Source organism: Bufo gargarizans, chromosome 4, assembly GCF_014858855.1.
Source record: "Bufo gargarizans isolate SCDJY-AF-19 chromosome 4, ASM1485885v1, whole genome shotgun sequence".
NCBI classification, from domain to species: domain Eukaryota; kingdom Metazoa; phylum Chordata; class Amphibia; order Anura; family Bufonidae; genus Bufo; species Bufo gargarizans.
This window is the reverse complement of record NC_058083.1, coordinates 191,028,530-191,049,842: the sequence shown is the minus strand read 5'-3', so window position 1 is coordinate 191,049,842 and position 21,313 is coordinate 191,028,530. Positions and strand designations below refer to the sequence as shown.

Here is a 21,313-nt window from a genome sequence, read left to right as displayed (position 1 = left end):
TCTATCCTATTCCTTGCCCCTATCCTCAGCAAACATATGGTGTAACAGACAGTTTATGCTCAGGGCACACAGATCTAAGTCTTTGAAAATACATTATCACAATGGCTTAGAGAGGGAAAACCCGAATTAGACTTACCGGTAATTCAGTTTCCATTAATTCACCATGACGGCTACAAGGAGATTGACCCATGACCTTTGTGGGGGCAGGAACAGAGAAGAGGTTAAATTGCCCCCTCCCACCACCACACCTCAGTGTTCCAAAGACATAAAGTGCCAGAAGTTTATTAGTATTTCCCAGTATTATCATACCAGAAAATACAGGTGAAAGAAATTTCAACAAAAGAAAGGGAGGGAATATATGGGCCGTCATGGTGAGTTCATGGAAACTGAATTACCGGTAAGTCTAATTCCGGTTTTCCCATATCATCACCATGACGGCCACAAGAAGAGTTATAAAATTATTTTTTATGCGTGGGGGCAACCGCCTGAAGAACCTTCTGACCAAAGGAGAGGCCAGAGGTTCCAGACAAATCTAAGCGGTAGTGTTTCACAAACGTGTGAATATTAGACCAGGAGGCGGCCCTGCATATATCCTCCGGGGAGGCCCCTGCTCTTTCAGCAAAAGTAGTGGAGACAGCTCTGATAGAGTGTGCTCTAATATTGGAAGGAGGATCCAGATTTTGATTCTTATAGCATAGGGTAATGGTGTCTTTAATCCATCTTGCAATGGAGGATTTTGAGACCCTGGATCAATTAGCAAATTGGACAAGCAGGCTGTCAGACTTCCTGAAGTCCCTAGTGGCTTCTAAGTATCTAAGGACTGTACGCCTAACATCAAGGTAATGAAATTTCTCTTCCTCCTGATCCTTGGGATTGTTGAAAAAGGATGGAAGGAGGATCTCCTGGCCTCTGTTGCGGTCTGAGGCTACCTTTGGCAGGAAACCTGGGTCTAATTTAAGCACAATCTTATCGTCAGTGATGGTAAGGTATGGTTCCCTAATAGAGAGGGCTTGAATCTCTCCTAGTCTCTTGGCAGAGGTAATTGCTATAAGAAAAGAAGTTTTGAATGAAAGCAATTTAATTGAGCAGCTCTCCAATGGCTCAAATAGGGAACACATAAGGTTGTTGAGTACTAAATTTAAGTCCCAGGTTGGGGTGCGGGATCTTAGCGTGGGTCTAAGTCTACGGGCAGCTCTTATGAATCGTTTGACCCATCTATGGTCTGCCAGGTCGGTATCGAAGAAGGCGCTTAATGCTGAAATTTGAACCTTTAAGGTGGATGGAGAGAGGCCCATGTCCAGACCTTTTTGTAGAAATTCCAGAATTTTCTGAATGTTAGGCCCTACAAGATTTGGATTATCTTCACCTGACCATGAACAGAACCTTTTCCAGATCTTCAAGTATATCGCAGACGTTACTTTTTTCCTAGAACATCTCAAGGTGGCTATAAACCTTGTCTGACAGGCCCTGAGACTTTAAGAGGGAGACCTCAGTATCCAAGCCGTGAGCTTCAGGAACTCCGGATGAGGATGTAGCAAAGGACCCTGGTATAAGACTATTTCCCATCTTCATCTCCCTGCCGACCGCAGGGAGACTCTTCTCTGACCCTGGCCACAGTGGGGACAGGAACACTGAGGTGTGGTGGTGGGAGGGGGCAATTTAACCTCTTCTCTGTTCCTGCCCCCACAGAGGTCATGGGTCAATCTCCTTGTGGCCGTCATGGTGATGATATGGGAAAAATAATTGCAGGTCACAGAAGAGAGTTTATGAGTGGAAAAGTCCAGAACACAAGGAAACATTGATTACAGCACAAATGGGGCAGGGACTTTGTAACTGATGCAGGGCCAGTCTAGTGAGGGATGCTGACTAATAAGCAATCTAAAACCCACACATGAAGAGGTGCTCAAGCACTTCATAAATTCATTCTATTATGATTGGAGTAAGAAATGCACCTACTATGTACTGGAGTGAAGATGTGGCTGTCTATACGCAGAAAACTGCATTCGGAGATGCTGAGCATTCTGCAGTGGTCAATCTCTGAGCCATGGATGGTGAATGGTATTTATACTGCCCTGGCATTTTAGGGGCCCTAAAGCATGAGAAGAAATCTGGAATATAAATGTCTAAAAAATTTTACGCATTTGGATTCCCTGAGGGGTATGGCGAGTTCATGTGAGATTTTATTTTTTGTCACAAGTTAGTGGAATATGAGACTTTGTAAGAAAAAATATATATATTTTCGCCAACTTGTGCAAAAAAAAAAAAATCTTCTATGAACTCGCCATGCCCCTTAAAAGTGATCTTTTTATTGCGCCGCAGCGATTTTACGGTGTTTTTGCAGTGATCAGAAGAAAAATTTCTGTCACTGCGGTGGGGCGGACTGAACGCAAGTGTGCGCACAAGATCAGGCCTGATCGGGCGAACACTGCGTTTTTTGTAGAGCATATAGAACATGTCCAATTCTTGTCCGCAATTGCATTTTCTATATAGTTCTGGCAATGTGCGGATCCGCAAAATGCGGAAAGCACATTGCCGGTGTCCGTGTTTTGCGGATCTGTGGATTCGCGGATCCGCAAAACACATACGGACGTCTGAATGGAGCCTTACAGGGGGGTGATCAATGACAGGGGGGTGATCAGGGAGTGTATATGGGGTGATCACCCCCCTGTAAGGCTCCATTCAGACGTCCGTATTTGTTTTGCGGATCGGTGGATCCGCAAAACACATACGGACGTCTGAATGGAGCCTTACAGGGGGGTGATCAATGACAGGGGGGTGATCACCCCCCTGAAAGGCTCCATTTAGACGTCCATATGCGTTTTGCAGATCCGCGGATCCGCAAAACACATACGGATGTCTGAATGGAGCCGTACAGGGGGGGTGATCAATGACGGGGGGTGATCAGGGAGTCTATATGGGGTGATCAGGGGTTAATAAGTGGCGGGGGGTAGTGTAGTGTAGTGTGGTGTGGTGCTTGGTGCTACTTTACAGAGCTGCCTGTGTCCTCTGGTGGTCGATCCAAGCAAAAGGGACCACCAGAGGACCAGGTAGCAGGTATATTAGACGCGTCCAGGAGGAATAACAGGGCCGCCGCCAGGACGCAATCCTGCGTACGGCGGTCCTGTACTGGTTAAGTAATCTAAAATAAAAATAATGTAATTATACTCGATGCCTGATTCTTATCCCAGGCCCTGCAAACTGTACATTTACAGCAACACTTTCCAGTGTTGCCGACAGGATCTAGGGAACAGCTACCTATGCGCATCATAGTAATTCCTTGCCATTACTATAAATTCTCAGTAGTAAAAAAGTTAACTTACAGCATGTTGCTTACTTTATACACACACGTCTTAGACCTCCAAGAAATCTGTTATGTCCTTTTAGTTTACTGCACATTTAAACAGTCTGCAATAAAAAAAATGCATCTTCATATCCCAAACCAAACAAATGACAGGAATGATAGATACACCAAAGAGCCATTACATTAAAACCACTGACAAGTACAGTGATTTTGCTTATCTCATGACAATGCCACTTTTCAATGGATCAGATACATTAGATGGAAATAAAAAGTCAGTTCTTGAAGCCGATGTATTGGAAGCAGGAAAAATTGGCGACAGTAATGATATGTGTGGCTTTGACATTTTGACATGGGTGAAATTGTGATGGCTAGATAACTGGGTCAGAGCATCTCCAAACAGCAGGACAACTGGTTAAAGAGGTTGTCTGGTCCCAAAATCAAAATTCTTTTTATGTGCTCCTAACACCCCTCACCGTGCATACATATGCCCCCAAGAGCTGTTTTTCCATGTCTGAGCTTTCTTTCCCCCCTGGAGGACATCACATTATCCTGGTAGATCTGTTTACTTTCTCCCATTCTTGTTTTGTTGAATACATAACTTTATTGATACACAAGCCTGGCTGCACTGCACAGAGATGAGTCACAGGCTGACCACGCCCCCACCCTGCTCTGCCTGCTGCAGATACTCCATCTATAACAGTGATGTCGAACCTTTTAGAGGCCGAGTGCCCAAACTGCAACCCAAAACCCACTTATTTATTGTAAAGTGCCAACACAGCAATTTTAACCTGAATACTATAGTTGAATATAGTATATATTCCATGTACTTTATAATTTAGCTATTAAAACCTGCCTACATTCAGTGCGCTGCCTGTGCTGTTCATAGTGCGCCCTGCGCTGATGAATGGCAGGAAAAGTCTAAGGCATATTGGTACACCATAGACTTTTTCCACAGTGCGGGTGCCCCCAGTGCCGCCTCTGGCACCCGTGCCATAGGTTTGCCATCACTGATCTGTAACTTCTGTGTCTTTCTGCACACATAGGTCTAGGTATGCTTCAATTTCGTTGTCTCTTTTCTCTATTCTAATACATACTAACTCTGGTTATATTTAATCTTGTGACTAATCAAGGTATCTAATACGATATGTGATGACCGACACTATGAAACGTATACATACGGCATGTAAAGATTCATCTTGGGAGTATGGATGCATATGTCATACAAAGAGTAAATTTTAAAGTGCCTCCAGTATGTGATGACCGACACTATGAAACGTGCGCATTTGGCACCTGGAGAGCCATCTCTTGAATGTCTTATATAATCAGCCATGGGGGATTATGATATGATGCCTTTATTAATTATTGTACAAATGTTATAAATATGCTCATGTTTATCTTACTTACTGGAATAATCTTGTTCCTATGTGGGACTGACTTGCTCAAAGCTGACATAGAGGTGAGCGAGTGCATTAGATATGAGCTTCAGCGCTCACGCATGCGCAGTTCAGGCGTGGGGCGGCTTGCGTTCCAAGTATAACCAGGCGCACACTGGTGACGTCAGACGCCGACACACACACGAGGGAAACTCGCTATAACTGGCGCTCCACAGCCAGTCTCCCCTATACCACCAACAAGCATACATCGTCTCTCCCGCACTAGGTATATTTATGCTGATTATTATGCTATGTACCCTATGTCTGACTAGTACCTACTGTCTCTCCCCCACTAGATATGCCTATGCCAACGCTATGTATCCTGTGCCTGTATGGTACCTATCGGTCTACATACAATATAGACTGCCTGTGTTTTATAACATTTGTAATATGGTGTCTTTTGCACTGTACCCCTGGATCGCTAGATATCTTGTCTCTCTCTCTTCTTTTGTTTAGATTGATTATAAATTGTATATGGGATATCTGACCACCTATGTGTCATTCCTGTAGTAGCGATGCTATTTTGTTCATAGACCTCTATATAGTCTCTTATTTGACCGGAAGCCTATAAAGTTATGTGGGGATGTGACATAGGTTTGATCAGACTCCAATCTTTGTTTCACCTTGTTATCTGACAGAGTGATTCTTTCATGGCGATTTAGTATGGACTGTTACTACCTATATGGAAACATAGATTGTTTTTTACACCTTTCCATTTTTTCTAAATCTTGTGTAACGATTGTGATTCAACATCCCACTGATGCTATATATATTCTTTGTACTGTTATAGGCCGTGATCAAGGTCCCGTGTGGACCGAAACGTTGGCCCTGCCTCCGTGATATGAAATATGAAGTTGGTGTTGACAAACAATAAATTACATTCTACTAAGCAAAATATACGAGTGTGCCGTGGAGATATATATATATATATATATATAATTTTGTTTAGTGGCTTGATAGCCCCTTCACTGAGCACTTCCTTTTGGGATTTGAAATCCGTTTTTTTATGGTGTTGCCTTTCAAATTTAGATTAATTTTGTCTTTCTGCACACAGACATGAATCTACTTCTCACTCAGTTCCTAAATCCCATCACTGACTGTCCACAGGCTCTGCCCTCACGTGCATCTAATCCTATCCTCCAGAGTGTGAAAAACAGCTGGAATCAGCAAGCATATCCAATCACATCTGTATCTAATCCTATCCTGTATGTGTGCCTGATACACATCCTGTTGTGTGCGATACTGCCTGCTGAAGTGTGTATCTAATCCCATCTACTATGATACTGCCTGCTGAAGTGTGTATCTAATCCCATCTACTATGATACTGCCTGCTGAAGTGTGTATCTAATCACATAGTCTATGATACTGCATGCTAAAATGTGTATCTAATCCCATTTTGTATGATATACTGCCTGCTGAGCTGTGTATCTAAACCCTTATGCACACTACCATATCCATTTTGTGTTCCACAATTTCGGCAGTCCCATTGAGTTCTATGGATTTGAGGTCCTTATTTTGAAGACCAGAACAGGACATGTTCTGTCTTTACTGTAACTGACATACGGATGTAAAAAACACACTGACGACCATGTGCTTTCCACATCCGTATGTCAGTTCTGCGAAAGATGGAACATGTCCTATTCTGGTCCTCATAATGCAGATCTAAAACCCATAGAACTCAATGGGACTGCAAAAAAATGTGAATCACACACAGACAGTAACCTTATTTAGTGGATCCGCGACTTGCAGACCGCAAAAGCCCTATCACTTATACTCAGCGCCCATAACAATTACATCCACAGTGTGACATCCACAGCGCCACCATAACAGTGACGTCCACAGCACCCCTAGTGACGTCCAATGCCCCCTTGTGCCATTCATTACCCCCTTGGGCTATCCAGTGCCTCCTGTTTGCCATCCAGTACCCCCATGTGCCATCAATTGACCCCCTTGTGCCATCCAGTTCCCCTATTGTGCCAACCATTGCCCCCTTGTGCCATCAATTGACCCCCTTGTGCCATCCAGTTCCCCTATTGTGCCAAGCATTGCCTCCTTGTGCCATCCACTGCCCCCTGTGCAGTGGCGACTCTAGGAACAATATATAGGGGAGGCAAATAAGATACTATAGTTAAAAGGGGGGGGGGGACTAAGAATTTTGACCACTTAATCATACTTCTGGAAAAAAAATAAAAAAAATAAGTATATATAAATAAGATTACAAAAGCATTGCGGTATGCAGGGATACCTTTTTATTGTACGAAAAAATAATAATTTGGTATGAGATGACGGTTTGATTGGCACTATTTTGGGGTGCATGACTTTTTGATCACTTGGTATTACAGGTCAACCCATCTGGTAGTATCCAACAGGAGCGCAAACTAATGAAAAAGCCATGATACAAAATGGAAAAAGGTGGCCTATTTTGAATAATCACAATTTCTTTAAAATTATCTGGAGGGCCAGGTGTGTCTGCGCATCACTTACCAGGGCAAGAAATGGCACCAGGATGCACTAAGGAAAGAAGGCAATATGGTAGATTAATGCTCTGAACAATATTCTGTGGTGAAACCTTGGGACCTTGCATTCGTGGATGTTCCTTTGACACATACCACCTACCTACACATTGTTGCAGAAATAGTACATCTCTTCATGGAAACAGTATTCCTTAAAGGGGTTGTCCTGGTTCAGAGCTGAACCCAGACATGACTTACTATTCACTTATTTAGCATTTCTTGCTCCGATGCTCCCTCTTGCCCTGCATTGCACAGGGCAAGGTCTGTTTTGTTTAGTTCCTCTCTATTCTAGGCAGAGGCTTCCGCCTAGCAGTGATCCTGGGGATGTCACCAGCACTAATAAAGGCTATAAAACATCCTAGGGCAGCACTATAGACCGCCCATTTGTGTTGGTGACATCACTGGGATCACTGCTAGGTGGAAGCCTCTACCTAGCAGACTAATGTGAAGCCGGGTACGTCACTGGTAGTGAAGAAAAAGCCCTTGCCACGCGCAAGGCAAGGGGGGAGCATCGGAGCAAGAAATGCTCTGAAGCTCCACTCAGACATGCTAAGAAAGCGAAGAAGTTATGTCCAGGTTCACGCCTTTAGCAGCAGTGGCCTCTTTTGGTAAAATAGTCTTGATAAAAGTGGTTGTTTCGAGAGGACTAGTTCCCTTTAATTATAAGGCTATGTACACCTTTTCAATGAATATTTACATTCTGCATCCTAAATTTCCAACCATTTAAAGGGGTTGTCTCACTGCAGCAAAGTGCATTTATTATGTAGACAAAGTTACTACAAAGCACTTACTAATGTACTGTGATTGTCCATATTGCCTCCTTTGCTGACTGGATTCATTTTTCCATCACATTATACACTGCTCGTATCCAGGGGTTATGGCCACTGCTGCAGTGCAGATACAAGGTGGCTAGGACAGGAGCTGCTGTGCATGCGTGTCTATGCGTGCTCCCACGGCCCAGGTCACCAGAGAGGCCGGCGCTTTTTCTTATAGAGGTCAAGCACGACCACCACTGCCGGATTTCAGGATGGTCATAACCATGGAAACAAGCAGTGTATAGGGAGATGAAAAAAATGAATGAAGCCAGGAAAGGAAGCAATATTGACAATCACAATATATTAGTAAGTGCCTTGTATTAACTTTCTCTACATGATAAATGCTATTTGCTGAAGTGAGACACTGACCTAGCTTCTGATGCTGTAGAGTTCGACATATCCTCAGAGCTCTGCTCCCCTCTCTTCTTGCAGTGTTCAATATAGCATCGGGGGGGGGGATTCATAAAGGCTGCCTTATGTTTTGCAGCTTATGTGTAACACGTGCGTTTTTCCTACATTCCCAAATGCATCAGACACTTATATTTTCCACATTATAGAGAATGACTCTGCAAAGCCTGAAATACATCTTGGAAAGATGCCACTAAGGACACCAATTTGTTCCGGCTGTGCAGGAACACGCCCCAACTTGTAACACCAAGATGGACCTTATTGCTAAACTCTGGAGTCATAGAAGAACAGCAGAACATAGTCAGAAGAACAGATGCTCCAAAATTGCAATCACATGGGGAATGCAAATAGTTACTAAAACAGACATGTCAGGAGAGATGACAGCTCCTCTAACTCCTGAAGGAAAGCCAATTTTGGAAGGGAATCTGTCACCACCAACCTCCCTATCAAACTGTTTGCATAGAAACATGAACCAGCTGTGGTTCAAGTGAATAAAACACCATTTTTCTTTTGCTGATCTGAGGCTTCATTCCCAAGTTATGATACCTTTTCTTCATAGGTAAATTAGGCCTTTGGTGCAACAAGGGCATCACAATTTCTCCTCATATCTGTGAGGCAGCGGCAAAGCAGCGAGGGAGGAGCAGGCCACAGAAAGTAGTGGAGCTTGTAACAAGAGCAATGGTGATCCCGCTGTTGGATTGCAGGGTGGTCGTAACCATGGAATTATAATGTAATGGAAAAATGAATCCAGCCAGCAAAGGAGGCAATATGGACAACCACAATACATTAGTAAGCACCTTGTATTTACTTTCTCTACACAATAAATGCGGTTTGCTGAAAAACCTTTAAAACCCTTATTAAAATCATCAGTTTTTTAAAGGCCGTTTTTCAACGCTGTTAAAAATGGCTGCAAAACGGCCATTAAAAAACAGACATGACCAGAAAACGGATGCACAAATGGTTGAAAAAGGGCCATGAAAAACTGACAGTGTCCGTATTTAAAGGCTTTTTTACTGTCTAGTGAATGTAACCCTGTGAGACAATAAAAACAGAGACAGATGAAAGTTACGGATGTCCATCTAGCAGGCAAGTCAACGCATTTCAAGTTGGCAGAGGGCTAATTGGATCACTCAAGCTTAATCTGCCGTTCTTCTAGGAAACAATACCAGCTATGTACTGTGGTATCTGTTTATGTAGCCTCGCCACACGACGGCTCAGTAACCTTTGTGTCCTTAGCAAGCTGTTAATAGTTCTATTGTCAGTTCATACAAAAGGCCTGCTTTTCTTGTGCAGTGTCAAAGCAGAAAAGAGCATGAGCTCCAAATAACACAAGTAGATTAATCATGTTCTTTAATCTTCTTTCATTCAATATAACCCAAAGAGACAATTAACACAACGCATTCTGTGACCTGTGATACAACCAGTCAGGTCAGACATCTTTATCATGGTTTTATTTTAGTTTTCATGATGGGCCATGGCTCTCTCTCTACTCCAAACTAATGAATAAATGCACTAAAGGGGTTATCAGAGATTGGCAACTAATGGTCACTGTTTATCTTTCATAAGTTTTATGTGGAAAACAATTACCATTTTACCCATCACATAAAACAGTATAAAACAAGTATAAAATAATAATAATGATAATAATAATAAATAATATCAAATAGGTTTAGGATACAAAAACAAAAATAAATCTGCCTTTTTGGCTCCAAAGACAAACGACATAACATTACTTTGGGGACTTTCAAGACATCGTTCCTATCATGCCAATATACAATAGGCAATTAACTAGTAATAGACCATGGATTTAGGCAAAAAAGAAGAAAAAGAAAAGAAAATAGTCTGTAAAAGTCTACTCTGGACTGCCTTTCTGCCTTCCCTGTAACACTATTAAAGTAAAATGATCATCGTTGCCTACCACAAGACAATGCAGGAGAATTATGTACTAAAAATACCTACCTCTAGGTTTAGAAATAGTTAATTGTTTAAGCCCATTTTCAATGTCTATTAACAGTCTCTTAGGCAGCCGCTCACTTCTGTGAAGTGTAACACGGGTGTGAGCGTGCAAAAATGCTGCCAGAAACAAGACATGGGTAGAATATATTCTTGAGAAGAGAGAGAGATATATAAAGTTTGTATAAACTGAACATGACGGCTCGCCGTCTTTTAAAACCGTATAATTTTATGTTCCTACTGATCACATTAATGCAAGATCCTACAGCCCTTGGCACACGTAGCCGTAGATATCTACACACTCTAAATGGCAACAGCACCAGCAAAGCAGAGGATTTTACATGTTGAAGGCATTTTCTGGGCGCAAATTGTCCTGCAGTGTGGTTTTAATTGGCAACTTTTACATTTTTTCTGTGGCTTTTCACTGCAAATTTAACCCAAATCGATGCAGCATGGTGAAATCTGCAGCAAAACCTGCATGTTGTACATGTGGATTTCATCCCTCATCTGCAGCGCAAAAATTGGCCCCATGTACGGGTACGCTTATGGGAGCACCTAAATAGGTAACAGCTCAATATACAATCATACTACGGCTATACATGTGGCAGAATGGAGGCTTGTAACAGTGAAATGTGCATAAAAAGCTCTCTGGAAGTGACATCAGCACAAGAACTGCGTGTACGGAGATTCATTAGGACGGTTTCATGGTTGAGCAGCTGCACACAAGCCTAGGGTGACCATGTAGAATGGCAAGTGTCAGCTGGTGTAGTATAAATTATTCCAACACTGGACCCTGGAGCAGTGGATGAATCACGTCTCACTATCTAGCAGTCTGATGGATGAATCTGCGTATACTGGTCTGTATTGTGCCTATTGTACAATTTGGCAGAGGAGGGGTAACAGTACAGGGCTGTTTTTCATGGTTTGGACTATTCCCTTTATTTCTAGTGAAGAGTGATGTTAATTCTACATCATACAAAGTCATTACTGCGGTTTGGTAAGTTTAGTGTGGGGGTGACCTGCACAAAGACCTGACCTCAACCCCATCAAACTCCTTAGAGATGACTTGGATTGTGTCCCAGACCTACTCGTCTAACAGCAGCACATGACCTCACAAATGCTCTATTTGCAGAATTCCCACAAACGCATTCTACCATCTCATCACTCTTAAGAGAGTGAAGGCTTTTGTAGCTGAAAAAGGGGCCCCCAACTCCAAATTCAGGCTCATGCACATGGATCCCAGACCTGTGCATTCTGCATTTTGTGGAGCGGAACGTCCAGCACATAATATAACCGTCCTATCCTTGTCTGTAATACAGACAAAATTAGGACAGGTGCTATCTTTTTTGCAGGGCCGCAGAATGGACACACAGATGCGGACGACATACGGCATCTGTTGGCCCCATTGAAGTGAAAGGGTCTGCATCCGACCAGCGCGGGGAAAAAGGGGGAGCGGATGCGGACTAAAACAACATTTGTGTGCATGAGCCCTTGGAGGGAGTCAGTCAGGCCAGAAATAGCTTTTAAACTACAGTTAACAATGAACAGTGGCAAGCATGCTGCGGCAGCATCTGTAATTATGTTAGTAGTACTCCTGTTGTTTTCTTTAGATATATTGCTAACACCACCAATATTGTAGCAGTGTAATTTTTTATCGCCATACTCAGCTGCCTCCATACGTTTTAAACATTTTCATTATGGGACGTTGGTCATGTAATCGCAAGTCTGACCACCAGCCCACAGCAGTGGTCAATCTCCCAACAATCTGTCTATGTGAACTACAGTATTTCATCATCACCTATCAAATCCCTCCTGGCAGCTCTCAGGCCCCTCCCCTCCATGCTCCCCTGTATTCTGTTGAAGATCTAACGTCTCCCTATCTAAAGGGCCTGGAGAATATATATATATATATATATATATATATATATATATATATATATATATATATATATATATATATATATAGTGGGTGAGTGCATACAGTAATTACCTGCACGCATATAAACCCCCTGACTCACACTGCCTCTACTATCTGTGTGTACTGACTCTCCAGTGTAGTTCTGTAGCTTCACACTGGTCTCCCTGCCTCCTGCATGTAAGAGCTGAGAGGGGAGAGAGAGAGGTAACAGGGCAGAGATTGCAGCTCGAGATGCATAACATAAGAGAACATGTATACTCTGCAGAGTGAGGGGATAGCAGCTGTTTATCACTGATCTGTCATGGCTGCCCCTACACAGGACTCGGGGCAGTAAAGTGTGATGAGACTCCACTCCCTCTGTCTCTGCAAAGCCGACATGATGGGAAATGCAGGACTCATTAGGAAAACCATATCTGAGGGGAGGAGAAATCAAGATAGCTGCCAACCCACAAATTACACATCAAATAAAACAGGTATACACCAGAGCCTCCATCTTATTCTTTAATATCGACCTAAGCAGCACTATATAGGCAAATAAGAAACCGAAACTGTAATGTCTTCTCAATTTTGTGTGCTCGCAATGCATTACAGTGCAGATTTGCAGGCCTCCAGTTCATATAGGTGTAATGATCAATTGTCCACATACTTGTATATGTGCGTGTTTGTGTGTTAAAGCTGCATGCAAGATAAACCCTAACATGGAAAATACGACACACCAATAGAGAGCATATGACATAATAGCCTGCACTGACATTTAGTACAAATGAATCCAACCATAGTTAACCACATTACCTTTTGGCATTATCTGGTGTAGAGCAACAGAGAGGAAAAAGATGGAATCACTGTAGTACGTTCCAGTACCAGCACTGAACAACTTCTGCATGGCTTCTACTATTGGAACCAGCTTCTCTGTCAGGCTGCTGACATCATGGAAAATGACCTGCCGTGCAGAGTAAATACGTATCAACAAAAATAAACTGTATTTTCTTTCAAAGATGTACAAATCACTGTCCTTTTCAGCAGCCAGTAAGAGGCACAAATTGTATCTGCACCTCTCAACATTTGTGGAGACGTCTATGCAAAGTACAGTGTAAATGTGCTAGTCACAATAAATGCACACATTCAGTACAACACTTCAGAAGAACAGTATGTAACAGTTTGGACATCAAATAAGTGTATAGAGCAAACGTAGAAAACCACTAAATCAATACTTAGTAGTAGACTAGGAAGATGTTCTAGCCACTTAGGAGAATTTACTGCAGGTCTTCTTCAGACGATGGCTCCAACTGTTCCAGCAAAATTAAATTACCTAATTAAATTAAAATTAAGCAAAAATTCAAATTTGCAACAAATTGTAAAAAAAAAAAAAAAATGCAAAAACTGCAGGAATGCACCAACTGATTAAAGGGCTTCTGTCACCCCACTAAACCTTTTTTTTTTCCCCCTTACTTATAATCCCTACACTGCAATTTATGCCTACACATGCCTACATAATCTAATTAATCATTTTGGTCTAGTAGATTTTGTTTAAAACATGCTTTTAAAATATGCAAATTACCTTGCTACCAGCAAGTAGGGCGGCTACTTGCTGGTAGCAGCCACATCCTCCGATCCTAAAGACGCCCCCTCCGCATTGTGATTGACAGGGCCAGGGAACGGAATCCTTCTCTGCTGGCCCTGCCTGTTTGCAATCAAAATCTGGCGCCTGCGCCGCGGCCGTACCCGTCTTCAATCGCCGCAGGCGCACTGAGAGGAGGCGGCCGCTCGCCTGGCCGCTCCATCCTCAATGCGCCTGCGCCGATGAAGTCACATCTACACCCGGCGCAGACGCATTGAGGATGGAGCGGCCGAGCGAGCGGCCGCCTCTCAGTGCGCCTGCGCCGATTGAAGACAGGTACGGCCGTGGCACAGGCGCCAGATTTTAAATGCAAACAGGCAGGGCCAGTAGAGAACGATTCCGTTCCCTGGCCCTGTCAATCACAATGCGGAGGGGGGCGTCTTTAGGATCGGAGGATGCGGCTGCTACCAGCAAGTAGCCGCCCTACTTGCAGGTAGCAAGGTAATTTGCATATTTTAAAAGCATGTTTTAAACAAAATCTACTGGACCAAAATGATTAATTAGATTATGTAGGCAGAAATCGCAGTATAGGGATTATAAGTAAGGAAAAAAAAAGGTTTAGTGGGGTGACAAAAGCCCTTTAAGGTATGTCATTTTTCATCCCTTGTACAAACTGTAATAAAAAATAAATAAATAAATGATTAATCATTAAAATTAATAGAATGTCCTAACCAAGTTCACTCTCAGATGGGTGTAATAAAGATGCTTTATTGAGGACAGTGACAATGTAAAATGTAACCTTTATTAATGTTTGTGCATGTGGTACAAGTGTCTGATACGAATTATCTGGACACTGGTAAATGTATGGATTGTGGTTAGGGGGTGGGCGATATGGCCTAAAATCTATATTGCAATATAATTTGAAGCATGTGCGATACACGATATATATTGCAATATATTATTTTCTATATTGGGAAGGGGGGGGGTTACACTTTTTTTTTACTTTTTAATTTAATAATTTAATAACTATTAGCCTCCTTAGGGGCTAATATTCAACCTAATAGAGCTCCATTAGAGTGAATAAGACTTCACACTCTGCCTGCTGCCCTGTGCATACAGGGAGTGCAGAATTATTAGGCAAGTTGTATTTTTGAGGATTAATTTTATTATTGAACAACAACCATGTTCTCAATGAACCCAAAAAACTTATTAATATCAAAGCTGAATATTTTTGGAAGTAGTTTTTAGTTTTAGCTATTTTAGGGGGATATCTGTGTGTGCAGGTGACTATTACTGTGCATAATTATTAGGCAACTTAACAAAAAACAAATATATACCCATTTCAATTATTTATTTTCACCAGTGAAACCAATATAACTTCTCAACATTCACAAATATACATTTCTGACATTCAAAAACAAAACAAAAACAAATCAGTGACCAATATAGCCACCTTTCTTTGCAAGGACACTCAAAAGCCTGCCATCCATGGATTCTGTCAGTGTTTTGATCTGTTCACCATCAATATTGCGTGCAGCAGCAACCACAGCCTCCCAGACACTGTTCAGAGAGGTGTACTGTTTTCCCTCCTTGTAAATCTCACATTTGATGATGGACCACAGGTTCTCAATGGGGTTCAGATCAGGTGAACAAGGAGGCCATGTCATTAGATTTTCTTCTTTTATACCCTTTCTTGCCAGCCACGCTGTGGAGTACTTGGACGCGTGTGATGGAGCATTGTCCTGCATGAAAATCATGTTTTTCTTGAAGGATGCAGACCTCTTCCTGTACCACTGCTTGAAGAAGGTGTCTTCCAGAAACTGGCAGTAGGACTGGGAGTTGAGCTTGACTCCATCCTCAACCCGAAAAGGCCCCACAAGCTCATCTTTGATGATACCAGCCCAAACCAGTACTCCACCTCCACCTTGCTGGCGTCTGTGTCGGACTGGAGCTCTCTGCCCTTTACCAATCCAGCCACGGGCCCATCCATCTGGCCCATCAAGACTCACTCTCATTTCATCAGTCCATAAAACCTTTGAAAAATCAGTCTTGAGATATTTCTTGGCCCAGTCTTGACGTTTCAGCTTGTGTGTCTTGTTCAGTGGTGGTCGTCTTTCAGCCTTTCTTACCTTGGCCATGTCTCTGAGTATTGCACACCTTGTACTTTTTGGCACTCCAGTGATGTTGAAGCTCTGAAATATGGCCAAACTGGTGGCAAGTGGCATCTTGGCAGCTGCACGCTTGACTTTTCTCAGTTCATGGGCAGTTATTTTGCGCCTTGGTTTTTCCACACGCTTCTTGCGACCCTGTTGACTATTTTGAATGAAACGCTTGATTGTTCGATGATCACGCTTCAGAAGCTTTGCAATTTTAAGAGTGCTGCATCCCTCTGCAAGATATCTCACTATTTTTGCCTTTTCTGAGCCTGTCAAGTCCTTCTTTTGACCCATTTTGCCAAAGGAAAGGAAGTTGCCTAATAATTATGCACACCTGATATAGGGTGTTGATGTCATTAGACCACACCCCTTCTCATTACAGAGATGCACATCACCTAATATGCTTAATTGGTAGTAGGCTTTCGAGCCTATACAGCTTGGAGTAAGACAACATGCATAAAGAGGATGATGTGGTCAAAATATTCATTTGCCTAATAATTCTGCACTCCCTGTAGTGCACACAGCAGCAGGGAGTTTCCCTTGGCAGCCAGGGCTTCAGTAGCATCCTGGCTGCCATGGTAACTAATCAGAGCCCCGTGATAAAACTGCTGGGGCTCCAATCAGAAGCGGCCACTGCACCACCAATGGGTGATGAGGGGGACCATGGGGTCACTGCCACCAATGATTTAATCCTGTGGAGCAGGGCCGCAATTAATATAATACTTAGAAAAGGGGGAGTAGAAGGGAGGGGCTGTGGCCACTGCTCCACCAATAAATATAGTTAATGCCTGAATACAAACGTAGCCTGCGTGTGCCGGCCATATCCCATACCCGGCCTCTATGACTGCGCAATGCAATCTGCCGCAATTAACCCCTTCAGAACCTGAGGGGTTAATTGTGGAGGATTGCAGCACGCAGTCATAGAGGTCGGGTATGGGATATGGCTGGCACACGCAAGCTACGTTTGCATTCAGGAATTCATTGGTGGTGCAGTGGCCACAGCCCCTCCCCTCCTCCTCCGTTCTCATTGGTGCTCAACGGAAGCCGCACACAGTGGGGAGGGAGGGTCTCCCTCCTTCTCCACTGTGCCGACTTAGGATCACATGGTGCATGACGAGAGCGGCGCATGCCATGTTCTACTGCGATATGGCGATATACTCTCTATTGCCAAATTTATATTGCATATCGTCTATATCGCCCACCCCTAATTGTGGTATCAATAAACAGCCTAAATCAACACAGAGGGGTGAGTAAATGAGCAATGCTCCCTTAATTCTTATAAGTGAAAGGTGATAACATGCACAGAAGTCCATGTTAGCCTCCATCTGGAGACATGTACAGTTACACAGCAGGATGAGGATCTATACCGCTTCTCCTCTCAGCAGCATGCCAACATGTTCCCCAAGCACTGGCTTGGCTATTGCCGTCTGCCCCATAAAAATGAATGGAGGCATTGGCTGCGCATGCGCGGCACGCTCCCATTCACTTCTATGGGAGAGGCGGGGATTAGCGCTTGGTGGTGGACGGACCCCGGGAAATCTGGGGTCCTCCAGCCACAGCGCTCCCCGCTCCGTTCTCGATATAGGTGCGGATCCCAGCAGTATCAGACAAGCGATATGCCCGTAATCTCGCGCATGCGCTGTGGACAGACCTGTCAGCGCCCGCGCGCATAGCGCTGACTGGTCTTTCCACGGCGCATGCGCGAGATTACAGTGCACCAGGCATGAAGTCGGCGATGAGGAGTGAATAAGTTAGCAGTGGGGCGGTGCTGGGCTCAAGGAGAAGGGGTGTGGCTGGGCTCCAACGGACAGAGGGACAGCCCCTTGGGCTCCTTATTTAGGTAATTTGCATATTAACAAAAGCGATTTTATAGACAAATTACAAGACACAGGGCAGTAATACTAGTATATTGCAATATAAATCGTGAAGACTGATGTGGTCATGTTAACAGCTCAATAAGTGAAATCCTGGCGACAGAATCCCTTTAAATGTGGGGGGGGGGGGGGGGGGGGAGGCTGGGGGAGTCTCTCCCAAGATTCAAACCTGGGATTGCTACATACAAAACTGTGCACTTAGCACTAAAATATAGTCTTTTCACATAGAGAAGACAAGTTTTTTTCTCTGCTTAGAAGCTAACTCACATTACTGGTGTCTTTATAATCAAATATTCTGCCTGTGAATAAAGCAGAAATAAGATATTTACTTTCTGAGCATATCTCAATCTCAATACCACTCAATGTGGTAAAGCTATAGTACAGTGTATATGATATGTAGATGCTAGGAGACAGCTCTAGTACACAACTCTCCGCTCAATATGCTGATGTCTAGTCCTGTCAATCAAGGGTAGGTGGGAGTTTGTAGAGCGTTGCGCCAAGGATTGAGCCTCGTCCCCATATGCTCAAACCTGCTAATTGGCATATGAATACAATTGCAAATATCTTTGATTTAATAGGGTTGATCATGCTGACAGATCCTGCTTAAGTCAAAATTGCTACTGTAATAAGTAATTCAATTTTTTTTTTTTTTTTTTTCATGTCAAATTTGTCCACAGCCTTTAAATATGTTAAATATAAAAAGGTAAAAGCCTCTTATTGCACAGGCAGGCTTGTATGTTACAATACCAAGACCAATATAACCAATAATTCTTCCATATAGTAGTCAGCTACCAATTCTATGCACACAATGGTCCTGTAGAGCATCATCACTCTACAGACTATACAAGACAATACTGATCAGACGTAGTCACAGGCACAATACATAACTATCATATCCAGTGACTCACAGGTGACGTCCTCTCTTGACTTAAGTAGCTAGGTTTTCTTTTCATCTCCTAACAAAGTCCGTCATGACTGCTTTAGATAACTGCAGTTTGCTGCCAAGACATGTGAGAGAATTCCTTTAGTAAGATCCATATTCTCTAAAAGGGCCTATGGACAAAGGTGAACTTTGTGAGACCTCTCACTTGAAGGGGTTAGAAAGGTACAAGACCCACACCAATCTCCAGAAGGGGCCCCTGAAAGTGAAGGAGAGCCCACTGTGCATGCCTAGAGTGCCCTCCATTCATTTCTCCATAAAAATGAATAGAGGGCGGCCACACATGCACGGCTGCTCTATATTGACCTCCAGAAATATGCCACCAATGTCTAAGATGAGACACTCCCTTTAAGAAAAGCATATAAGAGGTTGAATCCCCAACCAAAAGATTTACCGTAAAAGTGGGGGAAAAATGGCCCTACGTCTTATAAAGCAAATACTAGTGAACGCTTCCAGAGATGGAAATACGGGACAAAAGTACCAATTGGGTATCGAAATTTCGATACCCGCAACAACCCTACGTCTGATCTGCAACTACAGGAAACGTTTGGTTGAAGTTATTGCTGCCAAAGGAGGTTCAACCAGTTATTAAATCCAAGGGTTCACATACTTTTTCCACCTGCACTGTGAATGTTTACATGGTGAGTTCAATAAAAACATGGTAACATTTAATTCTTTGTGTGCTATTAGTTTAAGCAGACTGTGATGGTCTATTGTTGTGACTTAGATGAAGATCAGATCACATTTTATGACCAATTTGTGCAGAAATCCATATTCCAAAGGGTTCACATACTTTTTCTTATGAGCGCTAGGTGAATGGGAGCAGCACTGCAACAACCAGGCTTAGCCACTACACTTTAAATGGAGCAGTGTAACGCTAGCTTCTGGTTTTGCCATTTGTGAAAACACTGATCGGCATAGGTGCTGGATGAAATTATTGAAAAGGAAAAATAGTGACATACGTGATGAAAAGCGATTCTGACTATAAGAGCAGATCAACAATTTAGTATGGTCTCAACACAGGTGGACATTCTATTTTTGCCACTGCTTGACATTTACCCCCCCCTTTATGCTGCTGCTATTTTTTGCTGCTTACAATTTTTTTACGCATAGGATTGCTGCTGATATATTTCTATTGCTGCTCATATTGTTTATATTATTGGTAATTTTATTCTTTATCATATGGTGATTTTTAATTTTAAGATTTTTTATTGTGTGGTGCCTTTTATGTATTATAGATTACATTAAATAATATATTTTCTACTTGATTGATGGTCCATGTGGTCCTGATATTTGAGTGCCCCCCCCCCCCCACACACACACACATACATTACTTCTATTATAAATCATGGTAATGCCACGAGGTCCCGTCACTAGTGCAGAGTCCAGGACGGGAAAATCACACTCCTACACGCAGTGTGTTTCCCAAGGACAACTTGCTCGCCTGAAATGTGCCAAATGATGGTGTATCCTAAATGTGTCCATACACCTTCAAAAGCTGTTGGCTAAATACTTGTTCAAGTGACCGCTCTCTATGTGGATTCCCTCATACACACTGAGCTAAGTGTATGCATTTTCATTGGCTGAGCAAAAAAATAAATAAATAAATATTCAAAATGCCTGATCCTTAAAACATCTGTCAGGGGTGAGTGAGGAGCTCCCCATACACATTAGATTATAGGCCGCTTGGGGACACATCACTGCTAAGGCCAGTCATTGGCTGTAGCGTTGCATGTGACCAAGGGCATCCAGAAGGTTACAAGTCAGGGACCGGAAGACCGCAGAAGAGATCCATGGACCCAGAGAGTTGGAACAGAGTGATGGACAGAGACAGGTGAGTGTATTTTTTCAACATATACTGCTGACTGGGCTTCAAATTCAAAAAGTGCAAATAGCTGGAAATCCCATTTAAAGGGACTTGCGTCACTTCAACAAGTGGCTTTTACCATGTAGAAAAAGTAACAAGACACTTACTAGTGTATTGTGATTGTCCATGTTGCCTCCTTTGCTGGCCGGATTCATTTTTCCATCACATTATACACTGCTCGTTTCCATGGTTATGACCACCCTGCAATCCATCAATGGTGGTTGTGCTTGCACACTATAGGAAAAAGCACCATCCTCTCTGGTGGCCGGGACCATAGCAGCGTGCCTAAGCTGGTGCTTTTTTTTTTCTATAGTGTGCAAGCACAACCACCATCAATTGTAGGGTGGTCATAACCATGGCAACAAGCAGTATATAATGTGATGGAAAAATCAATTCAGCCAGCAAAGGAGACAATATGTTAGTAAATGTCTTGTATTAACTTTCTCTACATCGTAAATGCCGTTTGCTGAAGTGAGAATACCCCTTTAAGGATAGTCCTAGAAACCATCATTGAGGGGGGGGAGAAAAAAAAAAAAAAAAAAAAAAAAAAAAAAAAAGGCCAGTTTTCGGTATTTCT

General features: G+C 42.9%; 1 protein-coding gene across 3 annotated transcripts in view; it reads right to left on the bottom strand.

Moving 5' to 3' along the window:
- Positions 1-21,313, bottom strand: part of XXYLT1 (xyloside xylosyltransferase 1) — a 268,169-nt gene that overhangs the window by 223,431 nt on the left and 23,425 nt on the right. For all 3 annotated transcript variants that reach the window (XM_044289028.1, XM_044289027.1, XM_044289029.1), the window contains exon 2: positions 13,134-13,281. In XM_044289028.1, the coding sequence (XP_044144963.1) occupies positions 13,134-13,281 (148 nt within the window). The remainder of the gene's footprint in view (positions 1-13,133; positions 13,282-21,313) is intronic.